Source organism: Hyperolius riggenbachi, chromosome 1 (assembly GCF_040937935.1).
Source record: "Hyperolius riggenbachi isolate aHypRig1 chromosome 1, aHypRig1.pri, whole genome shotgun sequence".
In the NCBI taxonomy this organism is placed as follows: domain Eukaryota; kingdom Metazoa; phylum Chordata; class Amphibia; order Anura; family Hyperoliidae; genus Hyperolius; species Hyperolius riggenbachi.
In genome coordinates this window covers 616,825,428-616,843,365 of record NC_090646.1, presented here as the reverse complement: position 1 = coordinate 616,843,365, position 17,938 = coordinate 616,825,428, and the positions used below count along the sequence as shown (strand labels likewise).

The 17,938-nt window shown below is 45.7% G+C and overlaps 1 protein-coding gene across 4 annotated transcripts in view; it reads right to left on the bottom strand.

Annotated features, from left to right (window-relative positions):
* Positions 1-17,938, bottom strand: part of LOC137528850 (leukemia inhibitory factor receptor-like) — a 155,389-nt gene that overhangs the window by 66,283 nt on the left and 71,168 nt on the right. For 3 of the 4 annotated variants that reach the window (XM_068250525.1, XM_068250545.1, XM_068250535.1), the window contains exons 2-3: positions 6,960-7,113; positions 578-695 (exon numbers count right to left, since the gene is read on the bottom strand). In XM_068250525.1, coding sequence (XP_068106626.1) covers positions 578-695; positions 6,960-7,038 — 197 coding nt within the window. In that variant the 5' untranslated portion in view covers positions 7,039-7,113. Of the gene's footprint in view, positions 1-577; positions 696-6,959; positions 7,114-11,389; positions 11,461-17,938 lie in introns of those variants that run through there. The other variant, XM_068250556.1, reaches the window with a different exon arrangement.

The following is a 17,938-nucleotide window of genomic DNA, read 5'->3' as shown; positions in this document are numbered from 1 at the left end:
GCTGAATGGGGGATCTTTAATATGAATGTGCAGCTGACAAATTGTGCAGGTGCAGTTGTGTCCACATAGGGCAGAATCTCAAAAGAACGTATCCAATACCTTGTGGAATGCATGCCATGAAGAATGTAAGAGAGGTCTTACCTGGCCTCAATATAGAGTCCTGAAGAAGTGCTCCAGTGACCGTATACAGGATAGCAGTGATGTAGCTTAGGAGCTGTGGGCTCCGATGCAAGTTTTACATTGGGGTCCCCCAAGCACTCTATACATAACAATTGATACGGCGCACCAAATCCTGCCAATAGCAACTACAGTGTCAGAGGTGCAAGAAGGGGATGGGGAACAGCTTGTTAATGATTGCCACTATTCAAAGTATCTATAGAAGTGATTATTATGAGCACAGGACCAATAAAGAGCTAATATTGCAGTTGAGGGAGGACCCTTCGGGGTCCCTCTGGCCCAAGGGCCCCGATGACGTCGCAACCTCTGCAACCCCTATTGCTACGCCCCTGCAGGATAGTAATCAGCCTGCCAGCACTATTGAAATGTACTAAGTATGCTAGTCATGTGCAAGACTCACCTGGAGCAGATCTCATAACGTATGGCGGATCCAGCAAAGCCTGGCGTTTCCCAGCGACAGGACAGATTTGCAAAATCATGGGTCACACATGTCAGGTTCTGGTAGAATTCTGGAGACTCTAAAGAACACAAATCACAGACAGACATCAGTCTCCCTAAACAGAAGGGAGGGAAGAGGTTATTACATACATGTTTCCTGGCTTTTCATTTCAGCAGCAATGAGGGTTTGTAGGAGACAATATGAATACTGCTCGGCAAAAAGTGTATACCTGAAGGATACCTGGATACCTGAAGGACTTGTTGCAACTGCATCACACCCCCCACAATCTTAGATCAAAAGGACGTAACACCTTGGTCACCCCCAGAGTCCACCTCAAAACCTTTGGAGACAGACCCTTTTGCCATGCTGCCCCTACACTTTGGAACTCCCTGCCACACCCAATCAGGACAGCTCCATCCCTGGAAGCATTTAAGTCTAAACTGAAAACCTACCTCTTCAGTCTGGCATTCATGAACACCTGACTATCTCCTCTGTAACACAACCCAGCCTGCAACCCTGTATTAATCTGAGGCACAACTATGCGCTTTGAGTCCTATGGGAGAAAAGCGCTTTACAAATGTTTTTGTATTGTATTATTGTATTGTAAAACTGTATAGGTGAATATCTGAGCAGAGCTCCGTTCTTCCTTATCCCTACTTATCCTATTGTTCCTTTATCTAAGCAATGACGGGATATTTTAAAAGGGTTAAAATCTTGGCCAAGACCATTTGCATGGCACACTACACAGATATCAGCATGATATCTCGCTAAAGCCCTGTACGGCCAATAACGACCGCCTCAGCCAACAATCAGGTGTGGGTACAGCAGCTGATGACACCCAACCCACGAACAATCGGTCTGGTGGATCTACTGAACCCCAGCGACGACGATCTCCTTGCTGATCCCATTGTTTGTGCCTCTCCCCGCCAGCCGCCACAAATCTGCAGCTTATCGTCCCCCTGCCCCCCATAGCTGACACACACAGCTGACACACGTGTGCACCTGGGGCGAGTGATGTCGCCCAGGGGATCAGGTCCTGATCCTCGATGGGCGACATATGTTGGGAATGTGTACACGGCCTAATAAGGGGGGGGGGGGGGGGGGGACTAGGAAAGCACTAGGTGGTCTCTGTCTCTCTCCCTCCCCCCACCTTCCCCAAGATAACACTGTTCCCCTGTAAAACACTGGCTGCTGGCCACCCTAGGTCCCATGCCCCCCACCCAAGCTGAAAGTGCTCTTCCGAGGCCCTTTCAGAGTACTAGCGGCAGCGGAGTGCACCTTTCTGGAAAGCATGCTACCTCCAGTCTGTGTCCTTCCGCCTCCATCTCCCCAGCTCCTGTTATCATAACATAAGTGCATGCATGCCTCTGAATCACAGAACGGGTGCCATGGAGATGAAGGCGGAGTGCGCTTCACTGTTGCTAGTACTCTACAGTGGCCCCAAGAGAGCACTAGCGGGGCCCGCCACCAGCTGTGAGGTCCTATGCAATAGTCTACCGCCACGCCAGAGCCCCCTTTCAAGCTTGAGCTTCCATCTGATCGATAATTTAAATTTCGGATGGAAATCTATCAAAATTAAGATCCGGTGGGCATGTTGGGGTCTCGCTCTCCAGCAGATTAAGTGTATGGGCACCTTAGTGCCCCCCACCACCAACCCCCATGACAATGACAATAGACTATGGTATGGACTCTCTCAGCACAGTCAGAAATAAGAGAATGGACGCTGCAGAAGATATCAGTGCTAAATAAATACATAACCAAAGTAATGATAAAGAACCATAGGAGGTGCAGCCAAAGTAAACAAATATGTAATCTCACAAATCTGAGTTTATTTCATTATGTATCAGTGAAAGCTTGAAATCCTGGCTGCATGGGACTGTAGACAATACCCCTTAACCACTTGCCGACCAGGGCTGTATTGGCTGATCTGTGCTGCGTGGGCTCTCCAGCCCGCAGCACAGATCAGTATTATGCCAGGGCGATCAGACTTCCCCCCCCCCCTTTTTTCCCCACTAGGGGGATGTCCTGCCGGGGGGGGTCTGATCGCCGCCGGCCATCTGCGTTTTTTCGGGGGGGGGGGGGGGGGGGCTCCTCAAAGCCCCCCTCCGCAGCCATTTCCGCCCTCTGCCTCCTTACCTCCCTCCCTCCCTCTCTCCGTAATGCGCAGGACAGAGTTCCGTCCTGCGCATTGAAGGATAGGCTTCCGCCTATCAGATGCCGGCGATCCCCGGCCAATCAGAGGCCGGGGATCGCCGATCTGCCTTACGGCGCTGCTGCGCAGCAGCGCCGTATGATGTAAACAGCGGGGATTTCTTCCCCGCGTGTTTACATTTTGCCGGAGAGCCGCAATCGGCGGCTCTCCGGCTGTTCACGGAGACACCCTCCGTGAACTGACATGGAAAGGCCGCTCGATCGAGCGGCCGTTTCCATGGTAACCCGCAGACGACCAGTTTACGCCGATCGGCGTTAGCTGGTCGTCAAGAGGTTAAACATAGCTATAAACTTAACACTAAAATAAAATACCAAGACACTCCAGACTGGCGAAAATTGGCCGTGGCCATCTTTATTAAGGAACGTTATAACTTTAATAATAAAATAAATAAATAATTGACGGTCAATATCAAACTTTATTATCAAACAATTTATAATGATAGATAATAAATAACAGTTGCGTATCTGACTACCACAGCCCAGATACGGTTGATCAGTAAATAAGATCCCAAACGTTCCAATAAAGATTTTGACCACGACGTCTTAAAGAAGGGGGTGGGGGGTGGGAAGAGCTCACCTAGTAGCCACTGAGGTGACAGGCAGCTAGTGCTGTACGGACCTTACTTATATATACCTAACTCAGCCCTGATTGGTCGCTGAACTCTGCCCTAAGCACTAGTAACACCTGCAAAAATAAACCTGCCTGACAGCCGACCAATCAGGGGTGACCAACCTGTGTGACACATTTACCACACACACACACTCTCTGCACCAAAGCTCAGCCAATCAGCTCTGACTTTACCTCATAGTGAGGGAAATATGAATCACCCTCATGACAGGCTGTATTGAACCTATTTAGGCTTGTCACAGACCCATGCAGGGCCTAATTTATGGCTTAGGCCCTTTGTATTTCACTTCAAGACAGATCCATCTCATTTGGGTTGGATTGTTATTTAGACACTCAAATGCTGCTTAAATCTTGAAATTGTATTTATGAAGCTCAGTTCCAGCAGATTTCTGGAGAAACCATGGGGAACATCTTGTTTCAAGTAGTCAGAAAACACAGACAAAGGCCGGAGTTCAGTACAATCTCAGTGAAAGACTTTTCGATGTTGTGGTTTGGGAAGGATGTGTGTATTTTCTCAGCTGCTGTCTGTATACACAAAACATTCTGCACTACATTAATAAACTATAGAGCCATGTGAAAACAGGCCAAGCATGGTCCTCATTAGCAAGTAACGAGACACTAGAGGAAACATCCACACACTACAACATGGGGGTAAAATGTTCCAGGGAAACCAGTGTAAAAATAAAGCTGCATTGATGGGGATGTTTTATATGGGGATATAAGTGGCTGGCTGTGGTTCATGGACAATCGGATGAGCGACATTTATGACTTTTCATGCTTGAAGCACAAGCCACAAGAATGTTCATATAGCTTGTATCCTCCGACACCTCCACAATGACGGCTTCATAATGGAACTGCCAGGTGAAGGCAATACATCAATGGTACACAAGAGACTACACAGGCACACAGAAAACACAATTTTAACCTTGTTGGAGGAGATCAAGAATGATAGGGAGAGGGCAACAAAGGAAAGAGGGGAGAGTGGCAAGGAAAGGAAGGGGCAACAAATGAGAGAGGGGAGAGAATGGCAAGAAGAGGAAGGGGCAACAAAGGAGAGAGAGGAGAGTGGCAAAAAAAGGAGAAAGAGGAGAGTGGCAAGGGGAGGAAGGTGCAACAAAGGAGGGAGGGGAAAGAGGCAATGAGAGGGAGGGGCAACAAAGGAGGGTGTAGCAAGGAGAGTGAGGGGTAACACAGGAGAGAGAGGAGAGTGGCTTTAGAGGAAGGGGCAACAATGGAGAGAGAGGAGAGTGTGGCAAGGAGAGGAATGGGCAACAAAGGATAGATAGGAACGTGTGGCAAGGAGAGGGAGTGGCAACAAAGGAGAGAGAGTGCCAACAAAGGAGAGTGTGGCGAGGAGAGAGAGGGGCAACAAAGGAGAGAGGAGAGGCTAGGGGCAATTAAGGGGAGAGAGAGAGAGAGAGAGAGAGAGAGAGAGAGAGAGAGAGAGAGAGAGAGAGAGAGAGAGAGAAGAGTGGCAAGGAGAGAGAGGGGCAACAAAAGAGCGAGGGTGGGAAGAGTGCTAAGGAAAAGGAGGGGTTAGAAAGGAGAAAAATGAGTGAAAAAGGACAGATAAAAGCAGGAAAGGAAAAAGGGGCAAAAAAAGTAAAAATAAATGGGGGGGGGGGGGGGGGGGCGAGGAGAAAGGGGAGAGAGAGAGAGACACACACACACACACACACACACGATGAGAAAGGCAGACAGTGAAAATGAAAGGACCAGCAGTCTCATGAGTTTCTTTCCATTTGCACTGTGCCTCTATACTGGAGTTTACAGGTTTTCAATCTGCTTTCATGGTCGATTGCACATTTACAGGGGTCATATAGTTTACTGGACCCTGGCTGAGGTCCCACTTCTGGCTGCCACAAATTAATAACCATACAGGCTGCAGTCCTCTGCAAACACTGGCCTGCCTTCCCATCACTGCTTTCCTGATTACATGTCCATCAGGCTGCATTACAAGAGAACAAGCTTTCACAGCATTTCCTACTATTCTTTCTAGTTGTTGCAAAGCCGTCATTTAATGTTGGAAGCTGAACATTCCTACACAATCTTCTCATGAGGTCTAGTCTAGCAATTCATCCCATAATGCACTGCAACACTGCCATATATGTAACTCTCAGTAAAATCACACATCACGTGAATGAAGGACATGTGGAAAATAAGGAATTGCAAGTGTGGAAATATGTCAGAGTCTTGTGACTAGACCGGATGGCCCATGAAATGCAACACATTTTTGTGGAAACACCCCCACCACATGTGTTTTTACAAAAATTATTTTTCCCACAAATTTGGATTCAGACGAAAATGTAAATTTCAATGTGAAAATGACTGGCGACAAATTAAACCACTTCTATTCCCTTAAAAACCAAAGCAATTTTTCTCATTTCATGCTCCTCCCATTCATTCTTCAATAACTTTATCAATACCTATCACACCTAAATGATCTAGATCTTGTTTTTTTTGCGGGACAAACTAGGCTTTCTTAAGTTGGGACTTGTTTGCTAACAATTATTTTATTTCTTATGTATTTTAAAGGGAATAAGGAAAAAAAAAAAAAAGAGAAAAAGTCATTATTTCTCAGTGTTCGGCTATTATAGTTTGAAAATAAAAAAAAAGTGCTACTGTAGATAAATCCCACATATTTTATTTGCCCTGGTTATTACAACATTTAAAGAGAGCCTGAGGTAGGCTCATAAAATTATTATTTTACGGATCAGATTGCCGCCATCCCCGCCACTCCTGTGGGCCGCACTCTGGGTCACGGCGCTGGAAAGAGATTAATTCTCTCTCCCAGCGTGCAGGGAAGTGGGGGAGCAGCAGGAGGCGCAGCTAGGGATAGTGAGCTCTAGAAACCCTGCAGGAACGCCCCTGGTGGGAGTTTTGAACAGGGAATCCCTCTCCCACATGTTTACCATTCAGATAGCGACAACTATTGTCACCAATATCGGGGGGGGGGGGGGGGCATAGAGCAGCGGTTGGGGGACACAGAGGCATGTCAGGAGGCAGAAAACATCTGTGTCCCATCTGCACATCTGCACCCCCCCCCCCCCCCAACCACCTCAGGTTCTCTTTAAATTATATCCATAGATTGCTGTAAATTGCTATCTAACCCTGCCCTCCCAGTAATACGTAGCATAGGCTGTTTAGTAATGCAGAATTTTCCACCCAGAGCATTCTGGGAGACCGGTATTATTTTCTCTGGTTTCGGAAATTTTAGTACACAAAGATTACGCAGAGCTGCACCTGACAGGACTAAAAAGCTGTCACCACCTGTGATAAATTTCAGAATAAAAATCAGGGTTTACAACGGCAAACACTAAATAATTTATGAATGAATAATGTAAAAAAAAAAAAAAAAATTCACTACAGTTCCTCTTTAATATCACTCTGCTCTGTCCCCCTCATGGGCACAGCATTCTTTTTGAATACGGTATGAATATGGTATGAATATGGTTTGAATATGGTGGTAAAAGTCCAGGTGGGTAAGAAAGTACAAGGACTCACCAGTGGCCTGGCTGCGGACATGGCTCAGCAGAGTGTAGACAACAGCAAGCAGACTGCTGAGGCACAGCTTATTCCACATTCTCTGCTGCTCGACTCCCACCGGATCCTTCACGGCTTATTTGAGCAGCTGCATGTCTCAACGACAGGTACAAGCCTGCAAGACAATATAAAGAAGTCATTAGATCAACTGGAACTTTACTCCAGAACGGCAAGATCAGACCGCTCCAGCCAAACTCTTCCTAGCTCTGGATACCCCTTATCCACCTTGGTCACACAAATACAATTTTTTTTCTGATTTAAGAATTACGATTTGATGCAACTTTTAAAAATCTCACCAATGGATCTCATGAAAAAAAAATAAATAAAAAGTATGGAAAAAAAAAATGCTTGGGTCAAGAAATTTACCAACTATCATATATCATTTTCAGCTTTAAAGCAAACATGAAGTGAAAATATTATGAGATAGTACTAGTATATAAATAGCGCCTAAAGACACTTTGCTGGAGTTCCATAGTCTTAAGGTGCCCATACACTAACGTGATTTCCCGCCAATAGGCAGCAGAATCGATCACTGATCAAATGTGCTGTGAAATCGATAACGCAAATGCGGACCAACGGACCGATTTCCATCCAAAATTGATCGATTCTGTCGATCTGCCCAGACGGAAAATTTTGCTCGATCCCTGGCGGGCCGAGAACACGTCGTTAGTAGCATTCGATATGGCGACGACCAACGCAGCAATACATCACCTGTCCAGCCGGCGCTAGTCACCGGGTCCTTGCAGTCTCTCACTTCTTCCAGCATCTTCTCTTCACTTCCAGTCAGTGTCCCGTCCTGTGAGAAAGCAAAGTTCAAACAGTGGAGAGCTTGTGACAGGACGGGACACTGACAGGAAGTGAAGCAAAGATGGAGGCGTACGCTGGAAGAAATGAGACGGTGGGGACCCGGGGGACTCGCGCCGGCGGACGGGTAATGTATTGCGGCTGGCCGGGGGAGCACAGGGGGCCAAGGCAGGCGGCAGATCCATGCTGAAATCGATTCAAAATCTGTTTGCAGTGTATGGACAGCCATTAGATCCCTCTCTGATCGAATTTGAGCATGAAATCCATTTACACCCTGTGGAACTGCAGCTGTCTCTGTTGGCCGATCTGGTGGCAATCGACCAGCGTATGGCAGCCTTTACATGGTACCTGAAGTGACATGATGAGATTACCACAGGTGCATATAGTACCAGCCCTGCTAATAAATAGCCTGAAGTCCTTTGCTTTCCTGTACAGCAAGTGTAAAGGTGGCCACACACCATACAATTTATTTTGATTCGAGCATTCTGATCAAATTTTTTTGATTGATTGGAAGGTTCGATCAGAATCTTCGAGGTACCACACATGTATTTTCGAGATTGCCACAATGTCAGGGTAAAAGATTGTAACCTCAGAAAAATTACTTGGTTAGAAAAATCAAGAGGAAAAAAAAAAAGGAATACAAGTTTGGTATGTACTGAATAGTTACATACAATGTTTTTCTGGTTGCATACAATTTCACAATCCATCACACACCATACAATTCTTGATAAAATTGGTCTGATTTTTCCAAAATGTCCAATCTCCAAAGATTGAAAAGGACAATCGTATTTAGCAAATCGATGTAAAATTGGATCTTTTAATTGTAAGGTGTGGGTGCCTTTAGCGGCTATTCCCACTAAAGCGGTAAATGGACTTTTTTGTCCGTTTTCCAATCATTGCTATGCAAAGAGAGAACAGCTGTCACCGTTCACACTTGTCACGCTACTACGGATCCTCGGGATCCAATGCAGTAAGCGGGCCACACTTCTGTGCAGTGTACGATAATCCCAGGCCAGACGGATGCGTTCCGGCATATAGAATATGGGGGAGCGCATCTGCCCCGGGCTCCAGCAAAATCACTGCGGAAGATTGGCGGGGACATTATACTGTCCGCTTCCGCGTTGCAAGTGAGAATGTGGCCTTAAAAACTAGTTCTGTTGACTATGCAAATAGGCAGTCTAACAGGAAGTTGGATTTGTCCCAATGTGCAATTTGAAGGGTCAAAATTAGAATGCTCAAAACACTCTTATCTGGCTGAGGAAATGATGCTGATAAGGTTTCAGTTCTGAAAAGTTCAAAGGGTCATCACTTATTTAGTTTGCAGCCCAACAAAGATTTTTCATCAGACTGTCAAGGCTGCTGTTCAGAATTCTGTCTTAAAAATTCAGATAAACTGAAAATAAAAATAAGAGTTTAAGTTCTATGAAATGACGGTCGTATTTACGAGTAGTACTACACATACAATTAAATATCTCATAAGTTTATTTCCACTTCAGGTTTGTTTTAAAAATGTTGAAAAGCCATGGTTTGTGTTTTGAACAAGATTTAAGGTTATGCTGACATGCCTGCTGTTGATTCAGCTTTCAAACAGATAAATCATGGCCTACTGAACATTTAATCTCTGTTAGGAGCGCTTGCTCAGCCATGCAGAAATTTTATGACCTCTAATTAGTTTTCTGAAGAGTTGCTTCAACTGCACAGATAAAGCATCAGGGTCATTAACCCCGGCAATAAAAAAAAAAATACAATACAAGGCAAGTATTAAGAGGGGTTCTGTCGAGGGTATTAAAAAGAAAAAATGGCCACTTACCTGGGGCTTCTATCGGCCGCATGCAGCTGTCATGTCCCACGCCATCCTCCTACGATCCTCCGTTCCCAGCCACCGTTCCCAGCCTTCTAAAACAACTGCGGCTGCTTGGCCGTGGCTGCGCATGCTTGCTCCCGCTCGCGTCTCCGGGAGCTTACTGCGCAGTACAAGGTTTTCTCGTACAGTAAGCTCCCAGATCTGCAAGCGGGAGCGAGCAGTATTCGTCTAGTTAGACGAAGAATTAGCCCGGGACCGGCGGTGAGGGAACAGAGAATCGTAAAAGGATGGCGCAGGACATCACAACTGCAGGGGGACGATTAAAGCCCCCAGGTAAGCAGCAGTTTTTTGCTTTTAATACCCTCCACAGTACCCCTTTAATCATTTATGCCAGTTAGAGCACACTAAAGCACACCTGAACAGTCACTAAAACTGGACTTTTACATACATGAGGCTTCTGCCAGACCCCCTGTTATTGTCATTCGGGTCCCCTCCATTGTGCTGTTGCCCTCCTCAGAAAAACCTCTGACCAGGCTGCATTGTGTCTTCCCTGCATGAGTTGTCACAATTAACGCACCTCCATCAATCGCTCTTCCATTGCTTTCAGCGTTCTGCGTAAGTGTGGTTCACAGAAAAATCTACCCTGCATGCGTATAAGCTGCAATACAGCCTGATTGGAGGTTTTGTTGAGGGGGGTCAGAAGCACAAAGGAGAGGAACCAAAAGACACAGACAGGCCTCGAGGACTATGGGGGCTGAAAGAAGACTGAGGTAGGTAAAGGTCCATTTTTTCATGACATTTCAGGTGTGCTTTAACCACTTCCCGACCACAGGTTTTCTCCCACTTAAAAACCACAGCAATTTTCACATCACGCACCACCCATTCATTTGACAATAACTTTATCACAATTTATCACGCCAAAACTATATATCTTTTTTTCGCCACAAATTAAGTTTTCTTTGGGTGGTACTTTATGCTAGAATTATTTTATTTTTGTATGTATTTTAAGGAGAATAAAAAGAATTTTTTTTTTGTAAGACATCTCTCAGGTTTCAGCCATTATAGTTTTAAAATAAAATGTGCTACTGTATGTAAAACCCACATTTCATTTGCCATTTGTCCCAGTTATAACAATTACGGTAAATGACGTTCCTAGTACTATAGTACTAGTATGGCTATAATATTTTATTTGGAAGTGAAAATTAAAAAAAAAAAAAATCCCTAGGTTAACTATTTGTTTTTTTCTTTTTTTTGTTTTTCAATGATGTCACTTTACTTTTTGAACACTAGATGTCCCCAGACTTTTTTCCTGTGTACTGTACTGTAACAAGTACACAGGAAGTGCTGTGTATGTGTTTATACTTTCACTTTGTGAATGAAAATTGGCATCTCACTGATGCCAGCTTTCATTTACTACTGGCCCTTTAATCGGCTTTGGGAACACTTGTTCCCATTAACTGACTAGAGGGATGGCGACGAGAACGCGCACAAGGGCGTGCTTGATTGTGAGCGGTGATGATCACCATTAGATGCACATATCTACCGTCCGATCCGCAAGTGAGGTTTACAGGGGCATAGAGATGAGTCGCAGAAATCTGCAAGTGTTTCAAATATGAATGTCCAAAACAAGGCAACAAGATCCCAAAGTTAGCATTTAAATTATTTTTCTCAACAACCCCGTAAAAAAACAACATTCCCTGCTTTTGACTAAGGGTGTGATGGAAAGCTATAGGCTATTCCCATACTTATACAGCTGTACATTTATTAATAGCATTCTACACACACAGACAGCTAGCTTCAAATCACAATGTAGCAGCCAGGCCTGGGTCCAAAAGAGCGACTTTCAGTGGATTTGCTGGCTTCCTCTATTCATGCTGCAGAAGTCACACAGCAGAAAGAAACAGATTCCCTTGCAAGCGCAACCACCATGGAGCAGGTTATTCCATTCTGCAATCACTATCTGGAAAGGATCCAGCTCTGAGTCACAAACAACGGCCGTAAAGAACCTCATGCCAGAGGGCAGTTAAACTGTCACAGCTGATTGCCAATAAAGCTTTACTGACAGGCTGTCTGCAGTGATATAGGAGGCACACGGGGCACACAGGAAACGGCTTTGTGTAAAAGTGGCCCTATTAACATTCACGCACCTGCAGCATGAGACATTTCTAAAACACTTTGTCTTGTTTACACCGTACAGTAGCTAGCTTCCCCCTCATAGGACATCAACCATTTTACTGACTTTAATAAGTTTATTAGGTACTTGCGTATTATACAGTCTGAAGAGTTTGGCAGTTCCTTGTTTAAGTTCTGTTTGCTCCACTACCAAAATGTAACCCTTTTTGAAAAGGGGAAAGTCCTGGCTTTCCATTACCCCAGGTCCCGTGTCAGTGTAATGCTCCGCTGCCAAGTTAATGGGTTGTGAAGGAGGGGTGTCCCCTGCATCTTGAGAGGTGAAGAGGGTGTATAGCTGGGATGAGCCTTTGTCTTAATAGTCTCCAGCCCCGGCCAGAGCGGTCAGGAGGGTGTATAGCTTGTCTGCTCCTTCGTCTTCTGTAATGAGACCGCCGCGACAGAAGACGACCGCCCGGAGGTGCTGCTGATCATCAATGTCAGGTTTGTCCGGTACTTCTGCAATCACGCTTTGTGCAGCCAAGATGCAGGGGACACCCCTCCTTCAAAACCCTTTAACTTGCCAACGGAGCATTACAATGACACGGGATCGGGTGTAATGGAAAGCCAGGACTTCCAGCTTCTCAAAAATCTTGGTAGTGGAGCAAACAGAACTTAAGCAAGGAACTGCCAAACTCTTCAGACGGTATAATACGCAAGTACCGTTTATTGTTTGGGTTCGTTTGCCCCTCTGCTGGCCACCACTTCCATACATCACCACTTCCATAAATACATCGATCTTCACATTAAATTTCTGGCAGATTCAATCCCTTGGCTTCACTCCCCGCTGTGCAGAGATGGATTAGGATGTAATGGGGCTCTAGGCAAGGTCGTTTTGCCGCCCCTTGTGGTCATTTTTGAGTAATCTGAAATAAAGAGGCCAGAGAAGGTGGCAGATGGACCCCTTGAAACCCACTAGGCCCCAGGCACCTGCCTAGGTTGCCTGGTGGACGATCCTGTTCTGCTGCTGTGTACAAGTGCCGCCGAGCCAGCACAGTAAGCCATCGCCACTGATTCATAAGAGGAGTGCGAACAGGATCTTCAAGAAGATCCCAGGCAGTGGTGTGGAGGACCACCTTGGAAGCCTGTTGAGGCCTGTTGGTAAAGTATCTGTTTATGTTCAACATCTGCCTCAGATTTTCTTTAAAGGACACCTGAAGTGAGAGGGATATGGAGGCTGCCATATTTTATTTTAAAGTGAACCGAGCACATTTTACCTTGTATTTTACAATCAAAGTAGGTTTATTAGCCTCTTTCAGCAGACCTGACAATCCGCAGAGCTCTCAGCAAGCCAATCGTTTTCTTGAGCCAATTACCCAGAAGTAAACAATTCCTTTTCATCAACAAAGGGGGTGGGTAATTAGGACTGTTTCTTCAAAGACATTGTGTATGTCAAACAGTCCTAATTACCCACCCCCTTTGTTGATGAAAAGGAATTGTTTACTTCTGGGTAATTAGCTCAAGAAAACAATTGGCTTCCTGAGATCTCTGCGGACGGTGAGGCCTGCTGAAAGAGGCTAATACACCTACTTTGATTGTAAAATACAAGGTAAAATGAAAGTTTATTTTAATAATGAAACAGATTTTTGGCATGCATTTTTCATGTGCTATAGAAATGTCCTGAGTGCTAAAAAGGTGCTCGGTTCACTTTAAGCAATACCAGTTGCCTGGCTGTCCTGCTGATCCTCTGCATCTAATAGTTTTACCCATAGACCCTGAACAAGCATGCAGCAGATCAGGCGTTTCTGACATTATCACGATTAGCTGCAGGCTTGTTTCTGGTGTTATTCAAACACTACTGCAGCCAAATAGTCCAGAAGGGTTGCCAGGCAACTGGTATTGTTTAAAAGGAAATAAATATGGCAGCCTCCATATACTTCTCACTCCAGGTTTCCTTTAAAAGAAACGTTTGCTATTATGTTGCCAAGGGGCAGACATACATTGCCATGCTGCCTCAATACCACAGCCTTTGGTTTTAATCTTAGAGGGCATTCCACCTACAACCGCAGCCAGGTTCCATCCTCATAGCAGAGATCGTATCCTGCCTAGAGGCAGGAAACATCAGCACAGAAGGTAGGACTAACGGTAATTGTAAAGGGGAGGTGCTGATATTTCCTGTGTTGGGGAGGAGCCAATTTTGAGTACGTGTCCTGGAAGAGTACTGGGTGAATAAAGGGTGGCTGTTACAGTAGTGCTACGCTCTGCACAAGGCCGTGAACAGGTGCCAGGCTACCGTCATGAGAAACATGTTTGGGGCAAACAGACGCGCCTCTGTGTTGGTAACAATGAAGACTTCTTATTGCACAATGTCATTTGATCCGGAGTTGTGGCTACTGTATGCAGTCACCATTCCTGACGCTGGGAAGTCAGGTTACTGCAAAGTCAGAGCCACTCCTGTATGTGTATGGAAGCCTCGGGTTCCATCTCTGCCAAGTCCTTCTGCCACCTGAGCAATAGCTACACAAAGGGCTTATTTATAAAACACTTCAGATCAGCTATCTGCTTATACTACACAACAACCTGGGAACACCAAGCCACTGTTTGTATAACCAAAGACTATTCAAGGTTTCAAGAGATTTTATTTTTTACAGCAATGTTTACCTGGAAGCGATTTTTTGAATGCATACATTTGATGGTTGAGTAAAATCATATGTTGTGTACAAATTTGTAATAAGGTGTGTATGCACACATTGATCGGTATTTCATGCTTGTGTTTGCACCTTAACCACTTTGCATCCAGACCTTGTTTTCCCCTTATGGACCAGAGCAATTTTGAAGCTTTAGCCGTGTCCCTATTTAATCAGCCATAACTTCATCCCTAGACAGATGCGCCTCCAGGAATAGCGCCCCTCTTTATAGCCATATGTGTCCCCGGGATCAGCGTTACCCCATTATAGCCAGATGTGCCCCCAGGATTTGTGCTGTACCCCCTATTATAGCCAGATGTGCCCCCAGTATTAGGGTTTTCCCCCAGGTGCCCAGAAGTGCCACATAATTAAATCCCCTCAGTTATCCAGGTGTCTCCCAGTGTGATCACCAGCCCCCAGATCCGGTTCTGGACAGGCACATATAAGGAGGTATTCAGAAATGTGAAGGGGGCACATGTCTGAGAACAGTTTTGGTAGATATGGTGGTGCGGCGCGCGAAGCGGAAAAAATAGGCGTGGTCATCATGACATCATGTGGGCGGGGCTAACTGTTATGTAGTTACATAAAAAAAATGACGTAAATGCATGTAATGAGAGACAGCCTTTCACCAGTAAATGCAAAAAATGACAGACAAACAGTGTCCCCCGTATATGTAGCCGGGTCTATAGGTGTCCCCAGTATATGTAGCCAGGCGTATAGGTGTCCCCAGTATATGTAGCCAGGCGTATAGGTGTCCCCAGTATGTGTAGCCAGGTGTATAGGTATCCCCAGTATGTATAGCCAGGTGTATAGGTGTCCCCAGTATATGTAGCCAGGCGTATAGGTGTCCCCAGTATATGTAGCCAGGCGTATAGGTGTCCCCAGTATATGTAGCCAGGCGTATAGGTGTCCCCAGTATATGTAGCCAGGCGTATAGGTGTCCCCAGTATATGTAGCCAGGCGTATAGGTGTCCCCAGTATATGTAGCCAGGCGTATAGGTGTCCCCAGTATATGTAGCCAGGAGTATAGGTGTCCCCAGTATATGTAGCCAGGCGTATAGGTGTCCCCAGTATATGTAGCCAGGCGTATAGGTGTCCCCAGTATATGTAGCCAGATGTATAGGTGTCCCCAGTATAGCCAGGTGTATAGGTGTCCCCAGTATATGTAGCCAGATGTATAGGGGTTCCCAGTATATGTAGCCAGGCGTATAGGTGTCCCCAGTATATGTAGCCAGGCGTATAGGTGTCCCCAGTATATGTAGCCAGGCGTATAGGTGTCCCCAGTATATGTAGCCAGGCGTATAGGTGTCCCCAGTATATGTAGCCAGGCGTATAGGTGTCCTCAGTATATGTAGCCAGGCGTATAGGTGTCCCCAGTATATGTAGCCAGATGTATAGGTGTCCCTAGTATAGCCAGGTGTATAGGTGTCCCCAGTATATGTAGCCAGATGTATAGGTGTACCCAGTATATGTAGCCAGGCGTATAGATGTCCCCAGTATAGGTAGCCGGACTTGCCGTGTCCCCAGTATAGCCAGGTGTATAGGTGTCCCCAGTATATGTTGCCAGATGTATAGGTGTCCCCAGTATAGCCAGGTGTATAGGTGTCCCCAGTATATGTAGCCAGGTGTATAGGTGTCCCCAGTATAGCCAGGTGTATAGGTGTCCCCAGTATATGTAGCCAGATGTATAGGTGTCCCCAGTATATGTAGCCAGGCGTATAGATGTCCGCAGTATAGGTAGCCGGACTTGCCGTGTCCCCAGTATAGCCAGGTGTATAGTTGTCCCCAGGAGGGGTGGCAGCGTAGAGAAGAGGGAGCGATGGGCTCAGTGGTGGGGAGGGGGGGGCGTCTCCCCCCCCCTTCCCTCACCTGGGGCTCCTCCTCCCCCCTCCAGATATGAGCAGCCGGCAGGATTGTTCTTTAATTGGCTTAAAGGGAACATGTTCCCTTTCACCAATTAGTACTGCAGCTGGCAGTTCCGGGGGTGCACTCAGGAGCTGGATCAAGAAGTGCTTGTTGTCAGGGTGACATCACTGGATCCATCTATGTAGCTTTAACAGTCAGACATGCAGCTTGTGTCAAAGCTTAGAGTATTGCCTTGGCTCTCCCCTGTACGCTGCTCCAGATCTGCGCTCAGTGCGTGCCTTCGGACCTCTCACACTCCAAACTTGCGCCGCAGGTTCTTGAGTGCTTTATCCTATTTTAATCATTACAATTCAATAAACTCTCTGCACAATGTTGAGACACTGGCCCATACGCAATTAACTTTCTCCTGAGTTTTTTCCTAGGAGAGAGGAAGCATTAAAAGGAATTTCCGGTCATGTGATCCTAAAGGATCATTGAAGGGAAAAATACGTGGTTTTATTTGGATTGCAATTATAACCCGTGATCCTAGAGTTTCACTTTAATAATGTACATTATTAGTACTCATTTTAGTAGCGTAAGCAAGCATTAGTATCCCTCTGTCGGTGTCACATCCAGGAAGCTCAGGAGATTGTACAATGTGACCGGAGAGGAGGGTGTTAGTGACAGAAGGACATAGCTGTTTAGCCCGTTTCCAAGTGGACCTGCTCAAGTAGGGAAAAGGGTCGGCAGAAAGGAAATGTCAGGTCAGTTAGATCATTAGAATGTTTCCATGCAACTTCCCAAGTATTTCACGTGCCCTGCGCTCTGTCCCAAGAAAGCTGTACGGTTTCCTCTGAGGCACATGTTTTCCGCCCACAAATGTGTCCTCTCACTGGATAAGAGTAGAGCGATTCTGCCAAAACATGATGTTTCGTGCCTGTTTACAGCAGTCCGGTCCTAAAAATAAGTGCAGATTACTCTGCGGTTCAAGGAGAATGCCTCCACAGTTCCTTCCACACAGCAAGCTCATCTCCTCAGTATATGCTTATCCATTATGAATGCATGCACAGAATAGTTGCCATATATATCTATGCAGACTAGGAAATCATAAACAGGGCACACTTTGACCATGAAAAAAATGATAGAATCATTTACAAGGCATCACATGCTATTTGCAGATAACTGCTCTGGTGGTGACTAAATCTCTCTGTATCAAAGCACACTGCAGCCCTTTATAAGGCGGGTTTAACCACTTCACCCCAAAGGCGTTTTCACCCTAAAGGAAAAGAGCAATTTTCACCTTTCAGTGCTCATCCCTATCATTTGCCAATAGCTTAATCACTACTAATCACAATGAAATGATCTATATGGCCTGGTGCACACTAAAAACCGCTAGCAGATTTTGAAACGCTTTTTCTTATTTTTCTGTAGCGTTTCAGCTAGCATTTTGCGGTTTTGTGAAGCGTTTTTGGTGTAGTAGATATCATGTATTGTTACAGTAAAGCTGTTACTGAACAGCTACTGTAACCAAAACCGCCTGGCAAACCGCTCTGAAGTGCCATTTTTCAGAGCGGTTTGCGGTTTTCCTATACTTAACATTGAGGCAGAAACCCGCAACCCAAAATCTCCAGCAGCCCGGGAGTATGCGTTTCTGCAAAACACCTCCCACTCTGGTGTGCACCAGCCCATTG